The 27,125-nt window shown below is 37.5% G+C and overlaps 1 protein-coding gene across 1 annotated transcript; it reads right to left on the reverse strand.

The window, feature by feature from the left end:
* Positions 1–2,362: 2,362 nt before the first annotated feature.
* On the reverse strand, positions 2,363–26,958 carry LOC132560753 (uncharacterized). The gene is made up of 5 exons (XM_060225429.1): positions 26,933–26,958; positions 23,140–23,702; positions 21,811–22,893; positions 8,456–8,629; positions 2,363–4,428 (listed from the first exon to the last, which is right to left on the reverse strand). The coding sequence occupies exons 3-5, from the start codon at positions 22,754–22,756 to the stop codon at positions 3,797–3,799; spliced, it is 1,752 nt and encodes a 583-aa protein (XP_060081412.1). The 5' UTR covers positions 22,757–22,893; positions 23,140–23,702; positions 26,933–26,958; the 3' UTR covers positions 2,363–3,796.
* Positions 26,959–27,125: the final 167 nt, after the last annotated feature.

The raw sequence follows: 27,125 nt of genomic DNA on the forward strand, positions 1-27,125 counted from the left end.
ACTAAAGGAATCTAAAAGCTGAAAACAAGTGGAAAATGCTAGTGTCAGAAATTAACAAAGTCAGAGACATGGTATATTGGTCCTACATCAGTCAATAACAGGGCATTGTCAGTGTAGCATTACTAACACAGGATATTGTCAGTGTATTATCACTAACACAGGACATTGTCTGTGTAGTATTACTAACACAGCACATTGTCAGTGTAGCATTACTAACACAGCACATTGTCAGTGTAGTATTACTAACACAGGACTTGTCTGTGTAGCATTACTAACACAGGACATTGTCAGTGTAGTATTACTGACACAGGACATTGTCTGTGTAGTATTACTAACACAGGACATTGTCAGTGTAGTATTACTGACACAGCACATTGTCAGTGTAGCATTACTAACACAGCACATTGTCAGTGTAGCATTACTAACACAGCACATTGTCAGTGTAGTATTACTAACACAGGACTTGTCTGTGTAGCATTACTAACACAGGACATTGTCAGTGTAGTATCACTAACACAGGACATTGTCAGTGTAGTATTACTAACACAGGACATTGTCAGTGTAGTATCACTGACACAGGACATTGTCTGTGTAGTATTACTGACACAGGACATTGTCAGTGTAGTATTACTGACACAGCACATTGTCTGTGTAGTATTACTGACACAGGACATTGTCAGTGTAGTATTACTGACACAGCACATTGTCAGTTTAGTATTACTGACACAGGACATTGTCTGTGTAGTATTACTGACACAGCACATTTTCTGTGTAGCATTACTAACAGTATTTCTGACACAGGACATTGTCTGTGTAGTATTACTGACACAGGACATTGTCAGTGTAGTATTACTGACACAGGTCATTGTCTGTGTAGTATTACTGACACAGCATATTGTCAGTGTAGTATTACTGACACAGGACACTGTCAGTGTAGTATTACTGACACAGGACATTGTCAGTGTAGTATTACTGACACAGGACACTGTCAGTGTAGTATTACTGACACAGCATATTGTCAGTGTAGTATTACTGACACAGGACATTGTCAGTGTAGTATTACTGACACAGGACATTGTCAGTGTAGTATTACTGACACAGGACATTGTCAGTGTAGTATTACTGACACAGCATATTGTCAGTGTAGTATTACTGACACAGGACATTGTCAGTGTAGTATTACTGACACAGGACATTGTCAGTGTAGTATTACTGACACAGCATATTGTCAGTGTAGTATTACTGACACAGGACATTGTCAGTGTAGTATTACTGACACAGGACATTGTCAGTGTAGTATTACTGACACAGCACATTGTCAGTGTAGTATTACTGACACAGCACATTGTCATTGTAGTATTACTGACACAGCACATTGTCAGTGTAGTATTACTGACACAGGACATTGTCAGTGTAGTATTACTGACACAGCACATTGTCAGTGTAGTATTACTGACACAGGACATTGTCATTGTAGTATTACTGACACAGCACATTGTCATTGTAGTATTACTGACACAGCACATTGTCAGTGTAGTATTACTGACACAGGACATTGTCAGTGTAGTATTATTGACACAGCATATTGTCAGTGTAGTATTACTGACACAGGACATTGTCAGTGTAGTATTACTGACACAGGACATTGTCAGTGTAGTATTACTGACACAGCACATTGTCAGTGTAGTATTACTGACACAGCACATTGTCATTGTAGTATTACTGACACAGCACATTGTCAGTGTAGTATTACTGACACAGGACATTGTCAGTGTAGTATTACTGACACAGCACATTGTCAGTGTAGTATTACTGACACAGGACATTGTCATTGTAGTATTACTGACACAGCACATTGTCAGTGTAGTATTACTGACACAGGACATTGTCAGTGTAGTATTACTGACACAGGACATTGTCAGTGTAGTATTACTGACACAGGACATTGTCAGTGTAGTATTACTGACACAGGACATTGTCAGTGTAGTATTACTGACACAGGACATTGTCAGTGTAGTATTACTGACAAAGCATATTGTCAGTGTAGTATTACTGACACAGGACATTGTCAGTGTAGTATTACTGACACAGGACATTGTCAGTGTAGTATCACTGACACAGGACATTGTCAGTGTAGTATCACTGACACAGGACATTGTCTGTGTAGTATCACTGACACAGGACATTGTCTGTGTAGTATCACTGACACAGGACATTGTCAGTGTAGTATTACTGACACAGGACATTGTCAGTGTAGTATTACTGACACAGGACATTGTCTGTGTAGTATTACTGACACAGGACATTGTCAGTGTAGTATTACTGACACAGGACATTGTCAGTGTAGTATTACTGACACAGGACATTGTCAGTGTAGTATTACTAACACAGGACATTGTCAGTGTAGTATTACTAACACAGGACATTGTCAGTGTAGTATCACTGACACAGGACATTGTCAGTGTAGTATTAACACTGGCTGCAATTTAACTCAGTTTGACAGTATTGAAATTTACTGTTAAACATAACGATTCACAATTATGGGACTTGTACATGTCGAATTCCTGTGACAATGGTAATGATAGGTAATGTTTGATAAATACATAGAAAAATATACTTCACACAGGTATGTATGAAACAGCATCTTATAGCCATCTTGGTTATTTACAATCCTTTGTATGACAAACCATTGCACTAACAGCATTATTTAGAAGCAATTTTCCAACCATCTTCATGTACACTAAAACGTAGATGTCTATTGGTTATAACAACTATTAAACTGACGAATGATTTTTGGTCCTCATTTCAATACAATATCAGTGATAAAACAGGACTTGGTAAACAAGCACATAAAAATAGGCGACTGTAAAGATGCTGACTGCCGATGTCAGTGATTCGTGTCTATACCCAGACTAGAGTTCAGGTATTTAAAACATTGTTGTCACATGTAAAACTGTAAAGAGATTCATACCAGAATACATTCCATGTCCTGAAGAATGTAAAACCAACCACGACAAAACAGGTAAAATCTTATAAATCAGATTAAAACATAAGGTAACTGTGTTAAACAACAGTCACTTCTACAACACAACATTTCTATCAACAGAATAAAAAACAGGTCAATCTAACCTAGTTCACAAAGAACAATGTACACACTACTTCACACAGTGTGCTTTGTAATCTGACTGTAACATAGCTACTGCTTTCATACTCCATACAAACGATCAACTTCCAATACTGTGAAATCATATTTTTTGTGGGGCTCAAATTTCAAGGTTTCCTGAAAATGTATTTTTTTGTTGACACCTGATTTTGTGGTTCAGCCTTGATCACATAATTCACTAGTGCTATATATAATCCATGTTCACTTTGATCAGGTTAAAATTTGTGGACATTTTGTTGATTAAGAGTACATTCAAACTGAACCAAAATAAATTCCCCATGAAAAATAATCGTTTTAACACTTTATAAATATACTTTCATGCTCCACATAGTGACAAATGATCAACATCCATCTTCACTCTCAACACAACAACAAATAATAAACTTCAAACATACTTTATAAATACTGCTTTCATACTCCAATGAAGTGACAAATTCCTTTTTCTGTCTCCACACTCCGTACAACAACATGATAAACTTCGGAATCCATACGCCGTACAATGATGCATGATGTTTCATCAGTAATACCCACTCTCACTTGTAATACTACAGAGCATGACTTGTGCACCGTTGAAATAATCCCCATATAATTAAGATATGTGACAGTAATGACAAGATGGAAGTAATGCTGCGGTCAAAGTGGTGTTTCCATTGGATATTCATCCTCTCCAGGAACCTCACTCGTTTGCTCAGTATGTTGATCTGTAATTTTTGTCCTTTGTGCCTGCTCAGCAGGTGTGTGTGTGACTGTCACTATTGTTTGGCCACTAGCACCTGTTGTGTCTATAGCACTGGTAGATGGACCCTGCGACACAGCTGGTTGGCTTGACGAGGGGCCCTCCATATTAAGGCCCGGGGCTATGTTAGAAGGATTACTGGTACTGATGATATTTATAGCACTAATGTTTGGAACCTCTATCTGAATGTCACCACCTGTCACTACATTTCCATCATCATCTCGAGGCAGGGAGGGACGAGCATGTGAATTCTGGTCAGTGCCAACATGAGAACGATAAGTTGGGGGACGAGAGTTTGGTTGGTCCGCTCGGGATGGTGGGAATGTGATCTGTATGCCAGTTCTAACTGTGCTGGCCCGCGAGCGGTATGAGGGAGGTGGAGAGCTTGGTAAGCTATAGTCCTCCACTGGCACATCATCAAAGGTACGTGGCTGGTTCTGAGCCATTACTAACTGATGCTGAAACTCCTGCATAGACACGTTGTATGATGGTGGTGGGCGTCGATACTGGAACTCTGGGTACATCACACCTGTCAGAACATTACACAAGTTAATTAGCTGTAGAACATTGTATAATATATATCGCTAATACTAGAACTAGAGTATATTATGTATTACAATGAAACTTAAACATGAACAAAAACTTGTATAACCACTAACTTTCACCTTAAACAGGTGCTATAAGTTTCATCATCATTAACCTTATACAAACCACTTCCTGTATCACCACTAACCTTATACATCTACCTGTATCACCACTAACCCTTATACATCTACCTGTATCACTACTAACCTTATACCTGTATCACCACTAACCTTATACCTGTATCACCACTAACCTTATACCTGTATCACCACTAACCTTATACATCTACCTGTATCACCACTAACCTTATACCTGTATCACCACTAACCTTATACCTGTATCACCACTAACCTTATACATCTACCTGTATCACCACTAACCTTATACATCTACCTGTATCATCACTAACCTTATACATCTACCTGTATCACCACTAACCTTATACATCTACCTGTATCACCACTAACCTTATACATCTACCTGTATCACCACTAACCTTATACCTGTATCACCACTAACCTTATACCTGTATCACCACTAACCTTATACCTGTATCACCACTAACCTTATACCTGTATCACCACTAACCTGTTACCATCTTATACCTGTATCACCATTAACCTTATACCTGTATCACCACTAACTTATACCTGTATCACCACTAACCTTATACCTGTATCACCACTAACCTTATACATCTACCTGTATCACCACTAACCTTATACATCTACCTGTATCACCACTAACCTTATACATCTACCTGTATCACCACTAACCTTATACATCTACCTGTATCACCACTAACCTTATACCTGTATCACCACTAACCTTATACCTGTATCACCACTAACCTTACACCTGTATCACCACTAACCTTATACCTGTATCACCACTAACCTTATACCTGTATCACCACTAACCTTATACATCTACCTGTATCACCACTAACTTATACCTGTATCACCACTAACCTTATACCTGTATCACCACTAACTTTATACCTGTATCACCACTAACCTTATACAACTACCTGTATCACCACTAACCTTATTCATCTACCTGTAATACCACTAACCTTATACCTGTATCACCACTAACCTTATACCTGTATCACCACTAACCTTATACCTGTATCACCACTAACTTTATACCTGTATCACCACTAACCTTATACAACTACCTGTATCACCACTAACCTTATACATCTACCTGTAATACCACTAACCTTATACCTGTATCACCACTAACCTTATACAACTACCTGTATCACCACTAACCTTATACATCTACCTGTATCACCACTAACCTTATACCTGTATCACCACTAACCTTATACATCTACCTGTATCACCACTAACCTTATACCTGTATCACCATTAACCTTATACAACTACCTGTATCACCACTAACCTTATACATCTACCTGTATCACCACTAACCTTATACCTGTATCACCACTAACCGTATACATCTACCTGTATCATACTAACCTTATACCTGTATCACCACTACTACCTGTTATACCTGTATCACCACTAACCTTATACCTGTATCACACTACCTTATACACCTTATACTACCTGTATCACCACTAACCTTATACAACTACCTGTATCACCACTAACCTTATACATCTACCTGTATCACCACTGACCTTATACATCTACCTGTATCACCACTAACCTTATACAAGTATCACCACTAACCTTATACATCTACCTGTATCACCACTAACCTTATACATCTACCTGTATCACCACTAACCTTATACATCTACCTGTATCACCACTAACCTTATACAACTACCTGTATCACCACTAACCTTATACATCTACCTGTATCACCACTAACCTTATACATCTACCTGTATCACCACTGACCTTATACATCTACCTGTATCACCACTAACCTTATACTGTATCACCACTAACCTTATACATCTACCTGTATCACCACTAACCTTATACCTGTATCACCACTAACCTTATACATCTACCTGTATCACCACTAACCTTATACCTGTATCACCACTAACCGTATACATCTACCTGTATCACCACTAACCTTATACCTGTATCACCACTAACCTTATACCTGTATCACCACTAACCTTATACCTGTATCACCACTACCCTTATACATCTACCTGTATCACCACTAACCTTATACAACTACCTGTATCACCACTAACCTTATACATCTACCTGTATCACCACTAACCTTATACCTGTATCACCACTAACCGTATACATCTACCTGTATCACCACTAACCTTATACCTGTATCACCACTAACCTTATACCTGTATCACCACTACCCTTATACATCTACCTGTATCACCACTAACCTTATACATCTACCTGTATCACCACTAACCTTATACCTGTATCACCACTAACCGTATACATCTACCTGTATCACCACTAACCTTATACCTGTATCACCACTAACCTTATGTATCATCACCACTACCCTTATACATCTACCTGTATCACCACTAACCTTATACAAGTATCACCACTAACCTTATACATCTACCTGTATCACCACTAACCTTATACATCTACCTGTATCACCCCTAACCTTATACATCTACCTGTATCACCACTAACCTTATACAACTACCTGTATCACCACTAACCTTATACATCTACCTGTATCACCACTGACCTTATACATCTACCTGTATCACCACTAACCTTATACAAGTATCACCACTAACCTTATACATCTACCTGTATCACCACTAACCTTATACATCTACCTGTATCACCACTAACCTTATACAACTACCTGTATCACCACTAACCTTATACATCTACCTGTATCACCACTAACCTTATACATCTACCTGTATCACCACTAACCTTATACCTGTATCACCACTAACCTTATACATCTACCTGTATCACCACTAACCTTATACATCTACCTGTATCACCACTAACCTTATACATCTACCTGTATCACCACTAACCTTATACATCTACCTGTATCACCACTAACCTTATACATCTACCTGTATCACCACTAACCTTATACCTGTATCACCACTAACCTTATACATCTACCTGTATCACCACTAACCTTATACCTGTATCACCACTAACCTTATACATCTACCTGTATCACCACTAACCTTATACCTGTATCACCACTAACCTTATACCTGTATCACCACTAACCTTATACATCTACCTGTATCACCACTGACCTTATACATCTATCTGTATCACCATTGTTTTCATTCATCACTCTACCACAACATTTTTCACAGCTGACAAAGATCAATAAATCAGACATAGACAGACATGCATCATTAATTACCACTTTGAGACCAGTCTGTCACTTTTTACCTTCACTCATTCTATTTATTTTATATAATGTTGACAGGAGCAAGTGTCCATACTAACATCAAATATTTCATTTACACCTTTCTATCTTTCTTATAAGATTTTTTTCATAGGTCCATCATTTTTACTGCTGTATGTGATGGATGGTTTGTCAATACCTAGACAGGTAGGGGGCCTCAATGATCATAGCCAGAGTTACATTAATTACTTCTACACTTCACAACACAGATACTTTGATATCAACCCTTTAACATATTACTTATTTGACTCCACCAGACATTTACAACTGAATACATTTCGAAATTCTGAAAACAGGTTTTACTTGTCGGCAAATGACAGCATTTAATGGAAGGTAGACATTGTTTACTACAAATACATCAACATCGTCCAGCAAAATCTTATAACAAACAACTGACTTCTGTATGAGTAAACATGGAATAATTACATACATGCTAAGGAGTTTGACAGTGTATCAACAATTTCTTTGTCAAAATCACAAATTAAAGAAGACAGACCCATCTATCTGATCTAATCAGGCTATACTTAATTCTTTACCTGACATCCTGTTCCTACCTTAGTTACAGTACATACTCAGCAATTAGCCCTGGTGATACATACCTCCATACCATTGACCCTCCCCTCGTCGACGATGGTGACCATGGTGACGGTGTCGCCTTTCTCTGGGTTGATGACGAAAGTCTCCCAGTCCAAATAATGCATGTAAGGGTTCATGGCCCCTTGGTGTGCATTTCCATCCCACAGCCACCACAACAACAAGTAGAACACCCAATCCTGAAACAGGGAGTTATATGTTACACTACAATACAATCAAGTACCAATGCTATAGTACAAGTAACTTACATATGTCAGTAGAAGTAAGCCGATACTGCTATTGTAACAATGACCCTTCTGTATAGACATAAACATTTCGTTTACATTAAAATGTCACAGGCTCCTTATTTTGAAAGGTACTTTCACTTTCACCAAAGTGAATAATGAATTTTAAGACAAGTCTTTCTTGTTTCCCATATTTACTGGAAACTGAGGTTAACAATCTGCATCTACATTAACACTATCGTGAACAAGAGGGACCTTTCATGTTTAGATCTCTGAATAAAATTGTAACCATGATTATGTTAGTGCAACTCTTCTAAGAGATCTTTTGTTTGTGAACTGTAGCAGGTTTGTAGTTCTGCACCAGTAAAACCCTGTGTTACCACCTCTACAATACTCCAGTGATGACAGGTACAGTCCATGTATAGATTATTTTGCCAGATGAATAGTTTTACCTGTGTTAGACCAGTGTGACATGGCTTGTAGTTTACTTAGTTTGTTGACTCTATTGATTGATTGAAAAGTAAATGTGCTTTTTTTTTTTTTTTTAGAGAAGTTTTTCTCTTTAATAATCATTAAATGCTATGCTACTTTTGAAGTAAGCCTTCCTATTGGTGGCTTTACGTTGAGTGTGTGCTCTCATCGCAAAGGCACCATTCTGACCTGTACCAGGAAGTTTTGTAGCTCACTTTTAATCCTGAAGTTAATATTCTATGTAGCAGTAGTAGTTGCACTCGTGGCTTATACTCTGAGCTGCTAGGTTTATTCTTTTTATCACTGAAGAAAGCCTTGGTTTGTCTGCTGGATATAATGTATATTGCCAGCATCATTTTGGGGGTCTCCTGGTAGTAACTGGTGCTATTTCACTGAACAACATAAGGAAGGCCCATCAGATGGGAAATACAAAACCACCTATGAATCATAGAACTACACACCTCAGATCTTCACCTGTTCAACTCTTTACCTACTCTTATTGTCACACTCACAAAGAGTTTTAAACTTGGGTGAGACACTGGACCTCCTATCTGAACTACTGTGCTAGCCTTTAACATACCAGACAAGCTATAGATATCTATTATTTTGAGATGAAATCATGCAGGTTCAAGATCCAGACAATCAGCAGGAATAGTATTGTCAAAAGCTAATTAAATGCACCATCTGCCTTATGTGGATATATAATCTGGCTTACCCCTGTGTAAAGTGATCACAGAAAAGTCAAACATCTCATCTATATTCCCTAAAACCAGCCATTAAATCCTGTCTATACCCCCAAACCATGACAGCTTATAGATATCTCAAAAACCAATCTCAAGATATTATGATAATGTCTGACCTGTAAGATAATCTCCCTAGTCTACAAATCTGTTTTACACAAAGAGCTTACACAGAACTACATATCTAAATCCATTATAAATCTGTATCACAATAAACATTTTTGTTTATAGTAAACAACCCAATTCTAAGATACTGAGTTGACAAAGGGCATTACCCCTAACCAGGTAAGACAGATATATGCCAATTGATCTTATCAAACTTTGTTTACAAAAGAAAGACAACAAACAGAAAAAAACACATACCTCAATTACATTATTGGAGAGAAAATTTTAACAGTAAATTTCACGCCAGAAATTATGACTGGAGCATAAATTATCAACCATTGTGTAATTAGGATTATTCATAGAGAGTACAGGTTATGTGTTTCATTATCGTATATATTGTATAACAGGATGAAAAGTTCAGTAGTTCAATAGGAACTGTTCCCTACTAGGTTAAATTTCTGCTGAGTCAAATTTAACAATACTTTTTGAAGTAATGTTTTTCATTAATATCTGATGTATGTTACTGTTTAACAAGGAGCACGTACACCTGAGAGTTCTATGTATACACAAATATATACTGCAGTGTTTACGGTCTAAAACACAAACTTTGTGGATCAATTACAGAATAGTTTAGTGAAGAGTTTAATTTCATGAGGCTTAAATTTTGGGGTTGTCCTGGGTTGGACAAGTTCAGATATTAAATTTCGTGTATGTCACAACATCCTGTTATCTTTAATGAACGTGAATATAGCACAATCAAAACCTCTGCAAATATTACAAACTATACAGATGCTACCTCATAATACACTCTATTAAAAACCTTGCTAGGTTATATTAACTTAGATACAGAAACATGTTAACATCCTTGATATCAGCCAATACATAATTACAACATGTTACAGTGGAGCACCTTAAACATTCTAAGTGACCAGACTCTCCACCATCTGTCTCTAGGTATATACCAATTGATTTACTCTGCTATCAAATTATCAATATCTACATAAATTATTGATATCATAATTAGTTGTCAAATAAATAAGTAACACCTAGTACTTCAGAGTCAGCGAGAATGACTTGTCTGATTCTCTCAGAGACCTACATGTTCCCTATACTATTGTCTGATTCTCTCAGAGACCTACATGTTCCCTATACTATTGTCTGATTCTCTCAGAGACCTACATGTTCCCTATACTATTGTCTGATTCTCTCAGAGACCTACATGTTCCCTATACTATTGTCTGATTCTCTCAGAGACCTACATGTTCCCTATACTATTGTCTGATTCTCTCAGAGACCTACATGTTCCCTATACTATTGTCTGATTCTCTCAGAGACCTACATGTTCCCTATACTATTGTCTGATTCTCTCAGAGACCTACATGTTCCCTATACTATTGTCTGATTCTCTCAGAGACCTACATGTTCCCTATACTATTGTCTGATTCTCTCGGAGACCTACATGTTCCCTATACTATTGTCTGATTCTCTCAGAGACCTACATGTTCCGTATACTATTGTCTGATTCTCTCAGAGACCTACATGTTCCCTATACTATTGTCTGATTCTCTCAGAGACCTACATGTTCCCTATACTAATGTGTGATTCTCTCAGAGACCTACATGTTCTCTATTCTATTGTCTGATTCTCTCAGAGACCTACATGTTCTCTATTCTATAGCCTGATTCTCTCAGAGACCTACATGTTCCCTATACTAATGTCTGATTCTCTCAGAGACCTACATGTTCCCTATACTAATGTCTGATTCTCTCAGAGACCTACATGTTCCCTATACTAATGTCTGATTCTCTCAGAGACCTACATGTTCTCTATTCTATTGTCTGATTCTCTCAGAGACCTACATGTTCTCTATTCTATAGCCTGATTCTCTCAGAGACCTACATGTTCCCTATACTATTGTCTGATTCTCTCAGAGACCTACATGTTCCCTATACTATTGTCTGATTCTCTCAGAGACCTACATGTTCCCTATACTAATGTCTGATTCTCTCAGAGACCTACATGTTCCCTATACTAATGTCTGATTCTCTCAGAGACCTACATGTTCCCTATACTATTGTCTGATTCTCTCAGAGATCTACATGTTCCCTATACTATTGTCTGATTCTCTCAGAGACCTACATGTTCCCTATACTATTGTCTGATTCTCTCAGAGACCTACATGTTCCCTATACTATTGTCTGATTCTCTCAGAGACCTACATGTTCCCTATACTAATGTGTGATTCTCTCAGAGACCTACATGTTCCCTATACTAATGTCTGATTCTCTCAGAGACCTACATGTTCCCTATACTAATGTCTGATTCTCTCAGAGACCTACATGTTCTCTATTCTATTGTCTGATTCTCTCAGAGACCTAGATGTTCCCTATACTATTGTCTGATTCTCTCAGAGACCTACATGTTCCCTATACTATTGTCTGATTCTCTCAGAGACCTACATGTTCCCTATACTAATGTCTGATTCTCTCAGAGACCTACATGTTCCCTATACTATTGTCTGATTCTCTCAGAGACCTACATGTTCCCTATACTAATGTGTGATTCTCTCAGAGACCTACATGTTCCCTATACTATTGTCTGATTCTCTCAGAGACCTACATGTTCTCTATTCTATTGTCTGATTCTCTCAGAGACCTACATGTTCTCTATTCTATAGCCTGATTCTCTCAGAGACCTACATGTTCCCTATACTATTGTCTGATTCTCTCAGAGACCTACATGTTCCCTATACTATTGTCTGATTCTCTCAGAGACCTACATGTTCCCTATACTATTGTCTGATTCTCTCAGAGACCTACATGTTCCCTATACTATTGTCTGATTCTCTCAGAGACCTACATGTTCCCTATACTATTGTCTGATTCTCTCAGAGACCTACATGTTCCCTATACTAATGTCTGATTCTCTCAGAGACCTACATGTTCCCTATACTATTGTCTGATTCTCTCAGAGACCTACATGTTCCCTATACTAATGTGTGATTCTCTCAGAGACCTACATGTTCCCTATACTATTGTCTGATTCTCTCAGAGACCTACATGTTCTCTATTCTATTGTCTGATTCTCTCAGAGACCTACATGTTCTCTATTCTATAGCCTGATTCTCTCAGAGACCTACATGTTCCCTATACTATTGTCTGATTCTCTCAGAGACCTACATGTTCCCTATACTATTGTCTGATTCTCTCAGAGACCTACATGTTCCCTATACTATTGTCTGATTCTCTCAGAGACCTACATGTTCCCTATACTATTGTCTGATTCTCTCAGAGACCTACATGTTCCCTATACTATTGTCTGATTCTCTCAGAGATCTACATGTTCCCTATACTATTGTCTGATTCTCTCAGAGACCTACATGTTCCCTATACTATTGTCTGATTCTCTCAGAGACCTACATGTTCCCTATACTATTGTCTGATTCTCTCAGAGACCTACATGTTCCCTATACTAATGTCTGATTCTCTCAGAGACCTACATGTTCCCTATACTATTGTCTGATTCTCTCAGAGACCTACATGTTCCCTATTCTAATGTCTGATTCTCTCAGAGACCTACATGTTCCCTATTCTGTGTCTACAACATTGGGACATCATGCTTATATCCAGACAACATTGGGACATCACGGTTATAACCAGAAAAGATTGGGACATCACGGTTATAACCAGAATAGATTGGGACATCATGTTTATAACCAGAACAGATTGGAACATAATGTTTATAACCAGACAAGACTGGGACATAATGTTTATAACCAGACAAGATTGGAACATCATGTTTATAACCAGACAACATTGGGACATAATGTTTATAACCAGACAAGAGTGGAACATAATGTTTATAACCAGACAACATTGGGACATAATGTTTATAACCAGACAACATTGGGACATTATGTTTATAACCAGACAAGATTGGGACATCACGTTTATAACCAGACATTATTGGGACATTATGTTTATAACCAGACAATATTGGGACATAATGTTTATAATGAGACAAGATTGGGACTTTATAACGAGACAAGATTGGGACATAATGTTTATAACCAGACAAGATTGGGACATAATGTTTATAACGAGACAAGATTGGGACTTTATGTTTATAACGAGACAAGATTGGGACTTTATAACGAGACTATACGAGAACATTGCCAGTGTGTCAGTGACTGTCTACATTGTACCTGTATACTAGACAGGATCAATATGTACATCTTACTGTTTATAGATTGTATCTATGAATCTTGCAGATGACATTTCTGTATAAAGACAAGAAAGTAATGATCACAATAATGAAGAATATATTAGTCTGTTGATTTGAAATGTATACACAGTACACAAGAAAGAATGACAAAACACACCTGACAGGAATATGTTTAACTCATCATTCCATGCATATATAAACACCACACAACTCTAGACAGGTTACATACACCTCACAGTAGTGGAATATACACAGGTACTTAATGACACTAAAACTGTCTTAGTTTACTGCTGTGAAATCTTGTTTAACGTTAAAAGTACTCATCATTTAAGTGCTGAGAGATTTGTTGGTTTATGTATGACTACACATATCTACATTTTGCTTGCTGTATTAACTGCTATGAACAGCCAAAGCCTTGTCAAGGGCTCCTTGTAGTAGTAGGTGGCTACCTCACTGAACAACATATGGGAGGTCCATCAAACACCATCCAGAGCAATTATGGTTAAGTGTTGCCCTGGACACAAAAACGTACAGACTTGAACTTTTCTCTGCTTCTGAGTGAAGCAAAATGCAACAGGCAGCAGAGTGTCAAACCGTGCACCTGCACTGACCTTCACTAGAGACGACAGGTTTCTGAGTGAAACAACAGGCAGCAGAGAGTCAAACTGTGCACCTGCACTGACCTTCACTAGAGACGACTGGTTTCTGAGTGAAGCAACAGGCATCAGAGTGTCAAACCGTGCACCTGCACTGACCTTCACTAGAGACAACAGGTTTCTGAGTGAAGCAACAGGCAGTAGCGTGAGTGTCAAACCGTGCACCTGCACTGACCTTCACTAGAGACGACAGGTTTCTGAGTGAAGCAACAGGCAGCAGAGTGTCAAACCGTGCACCTGCACTGACCTTCACTAGAGACGACAGGTTTCTGAGTGAAGCAACAGGCAGCAGAGTGTCAAACCGTGCACCTGCACTGACCTTCACTAGAGATGACAGGTTTCTGAGTGAAGCAACAGGCAGTAGAGTGTCAAACCGTGCACCTGCACTGACCTTCACTAGAGACGACAGGTTTCTGAGTGAAGCAACAGGCAGTAGAGTGAATGTCAAACCGTGCACCTGCACTGACCTTCACTAGGAACAGCTTTATAAATCACAATGTAAAGGTTTGTAATCTTTACAAGGACCGACTGTGTGTTGAACTTTACATGTCTGTTCCACTTTCAACTTGTATTACACACTTATATGTAACACTTTATAGCCATTTTTCATTGATGTAATGATTAATTATCATTCCCTATAAATCAGTAGGAAGTACCTTTGATATATATATATAGTGTACTGCAGTAAGGAGATTAATGATGCTGATAAAAAAGACTTCCATCCTGAATTAAGATGTAACAAAACCTACAAAGGAAACCGATGTAAATTAGGGTCACACATCCGTTCATCAGGCGTCCTTTTTTTACTTGTGATTTGTCTGTTAGTACTGCCTACATAGATAGCTTTACACTTACATTGTCTTGTTCCCTGAGGTACTCATAGCTTCAGCAACACAAACATTTTCAAGTTAACATTGTAAATAAACTGTTTTAATGAGGTAAATTTTAAAGGAAACATCAATTTGATTCGTCTAACAAAATGGAAATATATTTATTCAGTTATATTTAGTATAATATATCCCAATAGACAGTAAAAAGTCAACAGGGACCGTCATTTTGATGCCACACCATGAATACCTGATAAGTTACATTTTTGACATTCATGCATGGAGATTATAACTAATTTCAAAAGTCACTTCATATGAAAGGATCTGATTATGACTGGAGTGCTCCCTGTGAGATTTTTTGTTCCATGTTAACCTGCCCATGTCTGGTCCTTATAGATTTGCATTTTTCTTTGTGGTCACTGTAGCCCTGTCTTTGTCTGGTCCCTGAAGACCTGCCTTTGTCTGGTCCCTGTAGACCTGTCTTTGTCAGATCCCTGAAGACCTGCCTTTGTCTCGTCCCTGTAGACCTGTCTTTGTCTCGTCCCTGTAGACCTGTCTTTGTCAGGTCCCTGAAGACCTGCCTTTGACTGGTCACTGCAGACCTACCTATGTCTGGTCCCTGTAGACCTGACTTTGACTGGTCACTGCAGACCTGCCTATGTCTGGTTCCTGTAGACCTGACTTTGACTGGTCACTATAGACCTGCCTATGTCTGCGTCCCAGTTAACATGCCTTTGTCTGGTCCCTGAAGACCTGCCTTTGACTGGTCACTGTAGACCTGCCTATGTCTGGTCCCTGAAGACCTGCCTATGTCTGTCCCTGAAGACCTGCCTTTTAATGGTCCCTGTAGACCTGACTTTGACTGGTCACTATAGACCTGCCTATGTCTGTGTCCCAGTTAACATGCCATTGTCTGGTCCCTGTAGACCTGACTTTGACTGGTCACTGCAGACCTGCCTATGTCTGGTTCCTGTAGACCTGACTTTGACTGATCCCTATGGACATGCCCTTCTGTTACATTCAAATTTCTTATGATCACTCCTCATAAATTACATGTTATAAAGAATATGCTTTATTTCTTGAGGGTATTTCTTTTCAAATGTTGATAATGACTTTATTTTCCCAACATGATGTTTGAGTGCCTAGGGAGCTGATGTTATCTTGAGAAAAGCTGTGACTGGTTTGTGTAAGTGGATAAAGGTTTGCCGGGTGATCTGTACACAAATAGCCTAGGGCTGACAGGTTAGTGTAGGTGAGCTGTATTTGCGTCAGCGTACCTGTGATCAGTGTGGAGGGATGATGTCATCTATAGTAAAGTAACTTACCTTTATACATTAAACAGAAAAATTGAAGAGAAAATTAGCCTGTCTATTAAGGATGTTTGGTGAAAATCCTGATGTAAAGGTGTACAAAGGCTGACATTAGACATTTGTAAGAAGGTGTGACATCTAATCCCTGATGAACTATGATTCTTAGATTCACAAACTTAGAATGTACAATAATGTCACAATAAATAACAAATTTCTTACACGATACATGTTCATTATGCACTGCTTTGTATTTCCTTTACTTTCACTTTACCTTTACTTTACCTTTACTTTGATCAACACTGATATTACCTAATTACATTGAAGTGTGCTAGAGCTAAATATGAGTGGAACCTTGAGGCATCAGGTAAACCTACAAGAAGGGGTGGTGACCCCAAACCTTTTTATGTCTGGTCCAGGCAATCAAACCCAAGCCATTTTAGATAAAAGGCATGTGTATAATATGTAATGTACCAGCTATATACAGACACATCAATGGGTGGTTAAGTTCTCTGAGTAATCCTTTTAATCATATCCGACTTCTGAAGAAACAGACAAAATCATACCATTTTTTGTACGTAATGACACAAATTAGAGACCCAATTACAATATGTATCTAAAAGAGGTAATTACAACAACAAAGGACTATCAACGACAACTATTATACAAAATATGGCACATTATCGGTGACAAAGCGTACAGACATCATGTACATCCTTGTAAAGGTAACACAGCTGTCATAGTATCTGTAGACCCTGTGATATAATGACATCTCTGTAGACCCTGTGATATAATGACATCTCTGTAGACCCTGTGATATAATAACATCTCTGTAGACCCTGTGATATAATAACACCTCTGTAGACCCTGTGATATAATGACATCTCTGTAGACCCTGTGATATCATAACACCTCTGTAGACCCTGTGATATAATGACACTTTTGTAGACTCTGTGATATAATGACACCTCTGTAGACCCTGTGATATAATGACATATCTGTAGACCCTGTGATATAATGACACCTCTATAGACCCTGTGGTATAATGACATCTCTGTAGACCCTGTGATATAATGACACCCCTGTAGACCCTGTGATATAATGACACCCCTGTAGGCCCTGTGATATAATGATACCTCTGTAAACCCTGTGGTATAATGACATCTCTGTAGACCCTGTGATATAATGACACCTCTGTAGACCCAGTGATATAATGACATATCTGTAGACCCTGTGATATAATGACACTTCTGTAGACCCTGTGGTATGACACCTCTGTAGACCCTGTGATATAATGACATCTCTGTAGACCCTGTGATATAATGACATCTCTGTAGACCCAGTGATATAATGACACATCTGTAGACCCTGTGATATAATGACACCTCTGTAGACCCTGTGATATAATGACACCGCTGTAGACCCTGTGATATAATGACACCTCTGTAGACCTTGTGATATAATGACACCTCTGTAGACCCTGTGGTATAATGACACCTCTATAGACCCTGTGATATAATGACATATCTGTAGACCCTGTGGTATAATGACACCTCTGTAGACCCTATGATATAATGACACCTCTGTAGACCCTGTGACTAATCCCCTTGTATATGTTATAGTTACAATCATGTGTGGACTAGTCCCCTTGTATATTTTATAGTTACAATCATGTGTGGACTAGTCCCCTTGTATATGTTATAGTTACAATCATGTGTGCACTAATCCCCTTGTATATGTTATAGTTACAATCATGTGTGGACTAGTCCCCTTGTATATTTTATAGTTACAATCATGTGTGCACTAATCCCCTTGTATATGTTATAGTTACAATCATGTGTGGACTAATCCCCTTGTATATGTTATAGTTACAATCATGTGTGCACTAATCCCCTTGTATATTTTATAGTTACAATCATGTGTGCACTAATCCCCTTGTATATTTTATAGTTACAATTATGTGTGGACTAGTCCCCTTGTATATGTTATAGTTACAATCATGTGTGGACTAATCCCCTTGTATATTTTATAGTTACAATCATGTGTGGACTAATCCCCTTGTATATGTTATAGTTACAATCATGTGTGGACTAGTCCCCTTGTATATGTTATAGTTACAATCATGTGTGGACTAGTCCCCTTGTTTATTTTGTAGTTACAATCATGTGTGCACTAATCCCTTGTATATGATATGTTATAGTTACAATCATGTGTGACTTATCCCCTTGTATATTTTATAGTTACAATCACGTATGGACTTATCCTCTTGTATATTTTGTAGTTACGATCATGTGTGGACTAATCCACTTGCATGTTTAATTCTAATAAACTATGCTTGAAATAAACTTATTTGACATCTGAAAGTATAGATCATGATTTCAAATGAATTTGGATAATTCTTGTGTTTATGACAAACAGGAGACAAGACCTTTCCAGAGCTGCATATTTTAGAATAACGACCAAAAGATATATTTTTGCCACAACTTGTAAAGAAATAAATCCAATGTCGGGTTATACTGATAATTGACAAATCAGTAAAATTTGGGTCGCAGATGGTACTAATCTTCCTCTAGTAATGAAGTCCGTTAAAATATAAAGGACATTTTAATTGTTAATTTGAGAACTCTTTTTTTCCACACAATACAATACAACATCTGCTCTAACTTCATGCAGATTGGGTTTTGTACATGTAAGTCACATAAGTGTAATTAATGTTGACAAACCATGAAAAAAATCTATTTATTCCTGCTAACTAAAGATCACAATTCCTTCCAAAAAAGTTAAAGAGCCTCTTTAGATGTCTGCCAGTTATGTTTCCGTGTATTTAATGACTCTCTCATCATAACCAAGGTTAATTAAAATACCTGGTGGAGAGTTAAACGTCTTAAAGCCTGGATCCTTGAAGCTTATCCTAGATTAACATAGGAACACCTGGGAAGCCAGGTACGACCTATTCTACTAATCCAGGTGGTCCTACTTATACAGGTCAATAGGTAAAGAATGCCAGATTGTGTATCCTAAACCTGTACTCGTATGTTTGATCAACATGTATCTATTATACAATCTGATGATATCGTAGTATAACCAGAGACAGCATCAATATATACCTATCTCTAACATACCTGATCTTCACTTAACATCCCACCTGTGTGAGACTTATGTTATAATTAAGGGTCACATAATGTCCATTAATGACAGGGTCAGCATTGGGGGGACTGACCACTCCAGTCCATTGGTTATCACAGACACAATAGGGCCATACAGGTGAATAATATATCCTCCTCTACATTCTCTAAATAATGTAAGCTTTCTTTAATTCTCAAATGTATTAAATACAGAGATCTTTAAGTAGGATCAAGTGTGATGACCTTTATATCTGACCTTTAGATGGACAGTGACCAACCACTATTATTGATTTGTGAGGTGAACATTGTATAATAGCAATGACCTCTGGTTTTCTCATTTCCTTGTAGTATTACTGAGTGAGGCTATGAGGAGCTAACATTTCTCTCAACAATATCTCTGTTTAGTTACTAACACATATGATGATTAAATGTGATCGATGAAGTAAAAATGAGAGAGAAAATCTTTAAAATATCCAAATATTAACACAAGATAAAATGATTCTATGATCATAAGCAGTCAGTTTGTTTGTGTAATTAGGCTAATTGAATTTGGCAACCAACAATGTATCTTATAATTGATTGGACACATGTGGACATACATGCTAATTTCACATGTAAATCTCTCCCATGGAACAACAGCTCTGAGTACAACCGTGGACTTTGTAGTACAACATCAGCAGATGGTCTTTCCATTTTAGTACAAAGAGAAGCCTCTAAATTCTCTAGTCCTGAACAATATGACATTCAGAGGGTACTTCTCTAAACACATAGCTACCATACCACTCATCATTATTAGGACAAACCTCCCTTTATTGATAATCTATAGAGATTCTGTTCTGATCGTGCATGTGTAAGCAGAAAACACAGTAATACACAGGTTTCTATATTCACACAGACATTTACACACTTGATTCTCATACATCTGTTGTGAAAAGTTACTGAAATTTTTATTACAATAACATAAACCTTGTCATGTCGAAAGCTGAATGACTACGTCATTACTGTCAAGTAACAAGGAAACATAATTCAAGTGAGATGATAAACACTAGTACAATAAAAGTGCTACAAATACCTGTGGTTTTATAATTAGTTTGTTAGCATTCTTAGGGCCAATCTACAACTCAGCAACTATACAAATAGGATTCTTACCTGTATATACTGCTTTATACTTAAACCCTAATATTTAAATGTTAAATCAAAACACCACCCGTGATCACTGGTTCCAGTTAATTAAATAAAACCTTCCCATTCAATACACTTTCTATAATGTACAGTTGACTGGCTGTGTAGCATTGATTACTTTAACATCTATACACCAGTTGACTGAGCCATGTTTACGTTACTATTAAACAGTCTAGACCATATTTAACCTAATTCATATTACATCATCTGCCTGTAAAATTTACCAAACTCTCCACAGGTACTGGTAAGGTTGTAAAGGTAATGACAATCCATTCCTCACCTAGATCATACCTTCTACACATTACATAATCTGTCATTTGGAGTAAAGTACACCTCTCGGTCCCTGATATAATACACTTAATTACTTTTGTCAGTTTTTCTGATCACGCATTTCAAACAGACTTCAAATTTAATGTTTACATGAATGCAGATATATGAGAGTAGCTATATACTATATGATAAATGTGACATTCACATCCCCCACCGCTGAATGACTTACCTATAAACATGATAGCCAGGAAGAGGAAGCTGTTCCCAGCAGCATGGAGTGCCGCTAAAACAATGCCAGTCACTACACAACACACCCCCAATAATGACAGGATCACCAGTATCCATCGAAATGATGTAGATGCAGCTAAGCAGTTCATACAACTTGCCTTGCAAGGCTCTTCTGTTTGTGATCCACTTCGTGACCGACTCCGGCGCCTATCCCGCGAGGGTCGTCCACCACGGTGGTGTCTTGATTGATGCCGTCCCTGGCTCTGGTGGTAGGTATAGACCCGTGGGTCAACTCCTGGTGGGACATGGCCATGAGACTGTCCATGGTGACCCGAGGGTGCATGGTGGGAAGGTACAACATGGGAGTGTAAAATGTCGGGGAGGGCCTCACGATTGGCATCTACCCCTGAGATAATGCCTGTACTGAGGTCGTGTGTACTGATATGGGTGGAACCCATCACTGCGGTGGATGTGGTCAAAGAGGAGCTAGAAACAGGTGGGTACAGCCCCTGAGTAGGGCTGACCCTCTGGTGATTATGTCCACTCTGTTCTAATGCTTGCTGCATTTGGTGATCAATAATTGCACTGATTGACCTGCGATGTTCACTAACCACCCCTGGTGACTGTGGTGCTGCTCTTGGGCCTTGTACATCATTAGAAGTGGAATTACTAGGTCTATTGTCATTTGGATTTGATGCATTATTTGTGGATTCCATTGTGTTTCGTAAGTCTCTAAAACTTTCCGACGGTAAAAAACAATTATCACTATCAACAATATCAGGGTAATTCCCAGAATTCCTTCTACCACCGTGATGGGATTGAAAGTCAGAGGAAGAACTTGAATAAGCTCCAGAGGCTTGATTGGAGGAATGAGAACTTTCACCTCTCGATGCTGTGTTTGATTCTAATTTTGGGTGATACACATCCGGTCGTTTTTCCTGACTCATATTGATAATGCCAACAACTTCAGATATGACCACAATCAATTACCATGGTCAGTATATTTAATACAAACCATGATCCTTGAGAGGTAAATAAGCTGGTCTTCTGTACTCTAGCCAGGTTGTGTCACCAATATACTGCCCTGTCAATACATAAAGATTAATCCACATCAGATTATCATGACCCCATATATTAACCACTGAATACTAGAGCAAAACATGACTTAAAGTTAGGTGTAATAAATTTTGAAATGTAATAAATCATTTTGTTCTACACCTACAAATGTTACAGTTACAGTACATATATCTGTACCTGATATCTAGAACAGCATGTGTGATTTAGTGGTTACATGTAAACAGTAACAAAAGAAAGGAAACAGACCTCTTACCTCAATTGAAAGGGTCCTTGTATGTTGACCAATACCTAATTTCCTGATAAGGGTACTTTACACAGATCCCCTCCACAGTTAAATTGCTGATTATATACTCTTGACAGGCATGTCCGTTTTTATAGTAAACGTCTTTAGAGCAAACGTAAACAAAGGTGTTGGAGCTCTGGGTGGATGAAAGCTGTCTGCTGATGTTGTCTGCCTCTGACTGGTACATATCCTCCTGATAATAGTTGGTGATCTAAATTTGTCTGTACACAGTGGTCAACAGGAAGACACTCATTAGTTCTATAAGTCTGTACATAATGTTAACACCAAGCCATATGTGTCGGACTTATCACAGCATCAGAATAACACCTCAAGCTAGACTAACAGCTGATCCAATGTCTACAGTCACACTTCACTGACTAGCCCGCCATGGCTTCATTCACTTGTAAATAAAGCACATTTCAATGAAAATTGTTGTCCTGATTGGCTGTGTAAATCGTTGCTGCAGTCTGTCTCATTTATAACAGTCCTGTCAGACTGGCTTTAGGTATCTCAACACACCACTACCCATGGCCCTGCAAAACCACAATAACAACATTTAAAGCTGAAAACCTTTCCAGCACTCAGCCTTTGTCGCTTATTGTTGTAACAGTATAACATTGTAGTATTACAGGCTTTCTTTGTCAGCATTTTACCATGTGACAATTAGGTCTACATGTAGATACAAGACACAAATTTAGCTTGTCTGCTTAAGATTGTTTATTACAGCTTTCTTCTACATCAAAGTCTTCTAAAAAAACAAATTGTTTTAGCAATTAACTAGTGTCACATTAAATCATTCTATGGTTTCTATTTGTGTCTGTCTTAACTATTTCTCGTAAGATTAGTCTCATAAAAATAAATGACAACAAATAATATCTGGAACATAGAACTATCACATCTGTGTAAACATCAAATCATGTCTGGTGTAATGTCTAAAGATTATAATGATACATATGTAATAGAGTTATTTACAAAATTACACAGAACTCCACACTCATCTTTTCCTAGCAAGGAATATAGAAACACACTTGTAACAACCCTGTAACAGACAGATATAGATCTCAAATCACAAATTTTAACAGTGTTATAGCTGAACACAACGTCTTGTATGTAAAGTATACATGTCAAATTTAGGATTGTGATTTATCCTAGGCTTTGATATACCTACCTATGTATTAAGTTACCTATGTATTATTTCAATAGTTATGTTCAACGACCTTCTTTACTCTACTTTTATCTGTACATGAATCCTTTCTACTTCTATAAGTAGGCCATAATTTGTTAATAAAGAAATTGTATGCAGGGTAAAATTATTTTCTTTCTGGTAAATTCTTATATAGAAATTGATCCTGAGTCTACGACATGATAATCCATGGCTTTACATATATACTAACTGTTCAAAGAAGCATGCTCCATCAGCTGAGAGACACAAAGTATAATCACTAATACATTGTAAGATCAAACTACACAAAAATGCTTAAAAAGTGTCTTGAGATCATTCATACATTTTAGTAAAATAGATGAAAAACTGATAATTTGCTCAAAATGAATGATGAAGGAAATATGAAGTCTACAACTGTTGTCTGGTAACTGACTTGTTTACATTATAATATTAGTCTGAGATAGAATTATTAATTCAATACAAAAATACCTGTCATTAAATTAACACAGAATAATATCCAATCCTTACTTCCTTCACCATTAAACTAACAATAAAATTTGTATAAAAAAGGACACTGGGCCTATCATGTTGAAGCAATTTGCTTTGAGGCATGACTGCCACATGTGTCCAGATGTCATGGTCAACATAATAGATGAGATAGCTGATGGTGTTTTCTCCTTTATGACTGTGCAATCCATTATCACCATTACGTCAATGACAAATCAGACATACAAAGTCATACAAGTGTTTATCATGCATGAGGAAGTACAATCTATCAAACGAGGCTAGAGTCACGTCATCTAAGTAATAATGTTTCTCATTATTTTCTTAATTAACCATCCTCAGTAAAAAGTAGGTTTTCATTACCTAGATCTGATTACCTTGTCTATTTCCTTTGAGATGTGGTGTGTTACTAGTGTGTATGCATGTGTAGTGGGACTATAACAATAACCAGCTGCAGTGCAACTCCTTTGATACTTTTTAATTGTATAGTCCTCACTCTGTTGCCTTCTCCCTCTTACACATGGATGATAAGATGTTAATTATGCATACCAAGGTAAAATATAGGTATAAGAATCAGTGACAAAATAATGTTTTAACGATGGATTACTGACATGTTAACAAGCCGGCAGTTTAAAATGTTGTATTTACTCAATTATTCATATACTTGTACATACATACTGATAGTGAGAACTTAATCATGGTCTTAAGCAAGAACTAAATCACGGTCTATCAGGTAGCACACTCATAGTCCTAACTTTGGCGTCAAAAATAAACAAAGGCCATAACTCTATATAACCTATTTCAGACATGGAACATACAGCTGGAAATAACACACAAATGTTACACTCTATTGATGTCATATACAAAATATGCCTCTGCTACAGTGACAAACTGAAGATAAAAACTTATAGATAATATGATATATCAATATCAAAGATCAGATTCTGGCATGCAACACCCAGCCATCCTCATATAACTATATCATATATTCACATACAAATTCTGGTTTTCATACTTCATAGGTACCAACACTTAGATTTGATTTAGTTACCGAAAGACAAAAATAATTTAACCAGTTGAAGAATAATGAATTCCGTTTTCAATTAATTCATTTAAAATGTTAAGAAGCAAACTTGAAAAAATAAAACCTATGATAATTCTATGGATCTACTACAGGTGAGATGCAACAAAGTCAAATTGCAAGCTTTTTAATAAATACATGGATCTGTTCTACAATGACTGCTGTATTCAAAAGTTCAACAGGCCAGAAAACATTTCTATACCTGCATCTGAATAATGAATTAAGAGTAACTGGTCATGACACTAACATTTAGCAGTAAGAATTTCCAAAAAGTGGCTATATGAGATAAACTGTGAAAAATCTGCAGCAACATTACTATATAAACTGAGAGGTTGACACATATACTAGTTTCAGTGAATTTTCCTTTAGCCATTAGGCATACTGATAGCTTTAGTTTGCTAGTTCAACTTTTCCCTTGATCACTACTATTCAGTATTTAGTGATTAACAATTCTACTTATTTACTTGATGAACTGATAAATGAAACAGTGGTTGAGGTAAATTTTCCAAGATGTAACTTTATTCTGACATTTTATAAAGGGACATGATATCTCTCATGAAGTATTCCTAAACGATTAAATCAAACAATCTGGTCGGTAGAAATTGTCATGTTAAGTTATTTAAGCCCTAAGTGATGTACGATACCTGTACTTAATCCTTCCGTTTTACAGTCAGCCACTTACCAATTCTATTCTGACAGTCATCTGATATACATAAATAAAGAACCAATTATAAACAAAATTTAACGTGTTGATTGACACAAAAAGGCAGTATTCGTTTTACATCGTCCTTTCCAACAGACAGCTATTAAAGTGTTTTTTCCTGTTCTCGCGGTTCCCTAGTATTACATGTAAACATAGATCCTGTTGCGTTTACTTACAGTAAACAATGTGCATGGCGCTAGACATCGTGCACAGGTAATCGTGCCGACAAGACAAAGCATACACAAACATTAATTACGCCCAAAAATGAATGACTGATTAAAGTATAAGAGTAATGAAAGAGATTTTAACCTACCAGCATTTCCTTTGTAGTGAGACAAGCCATAGAGCAACAACTTGGGTGCGTTTGTTTGGCACCAGCAAAAGAATAGCCCTGGTAGTTCAGAATTTTGGACTGCACGCGTTAGCCTTCGAAAGTTACGTGAGCTTCTTTAGTCCACGTCAAAACAATAGAAGTATACAGTATTTGCATTATATTCTCTTATCAT

Source organism: Ylistrum balloti, unplaced genomic scaffold (assembly GCF_031769215.1).
Source record: "Ylistrum balloti isolate Yb309-2 unplaced genomic scaffold, AGI_CSIRO_Ybal_v1 Utg371108, whole genome shotgun sequence".
NCBI lineage: Eukaryota > Metazoa > Mollusca > Bivalvia > Pectinida > Pectinidae > Ylistrum > Ylistrum balloti.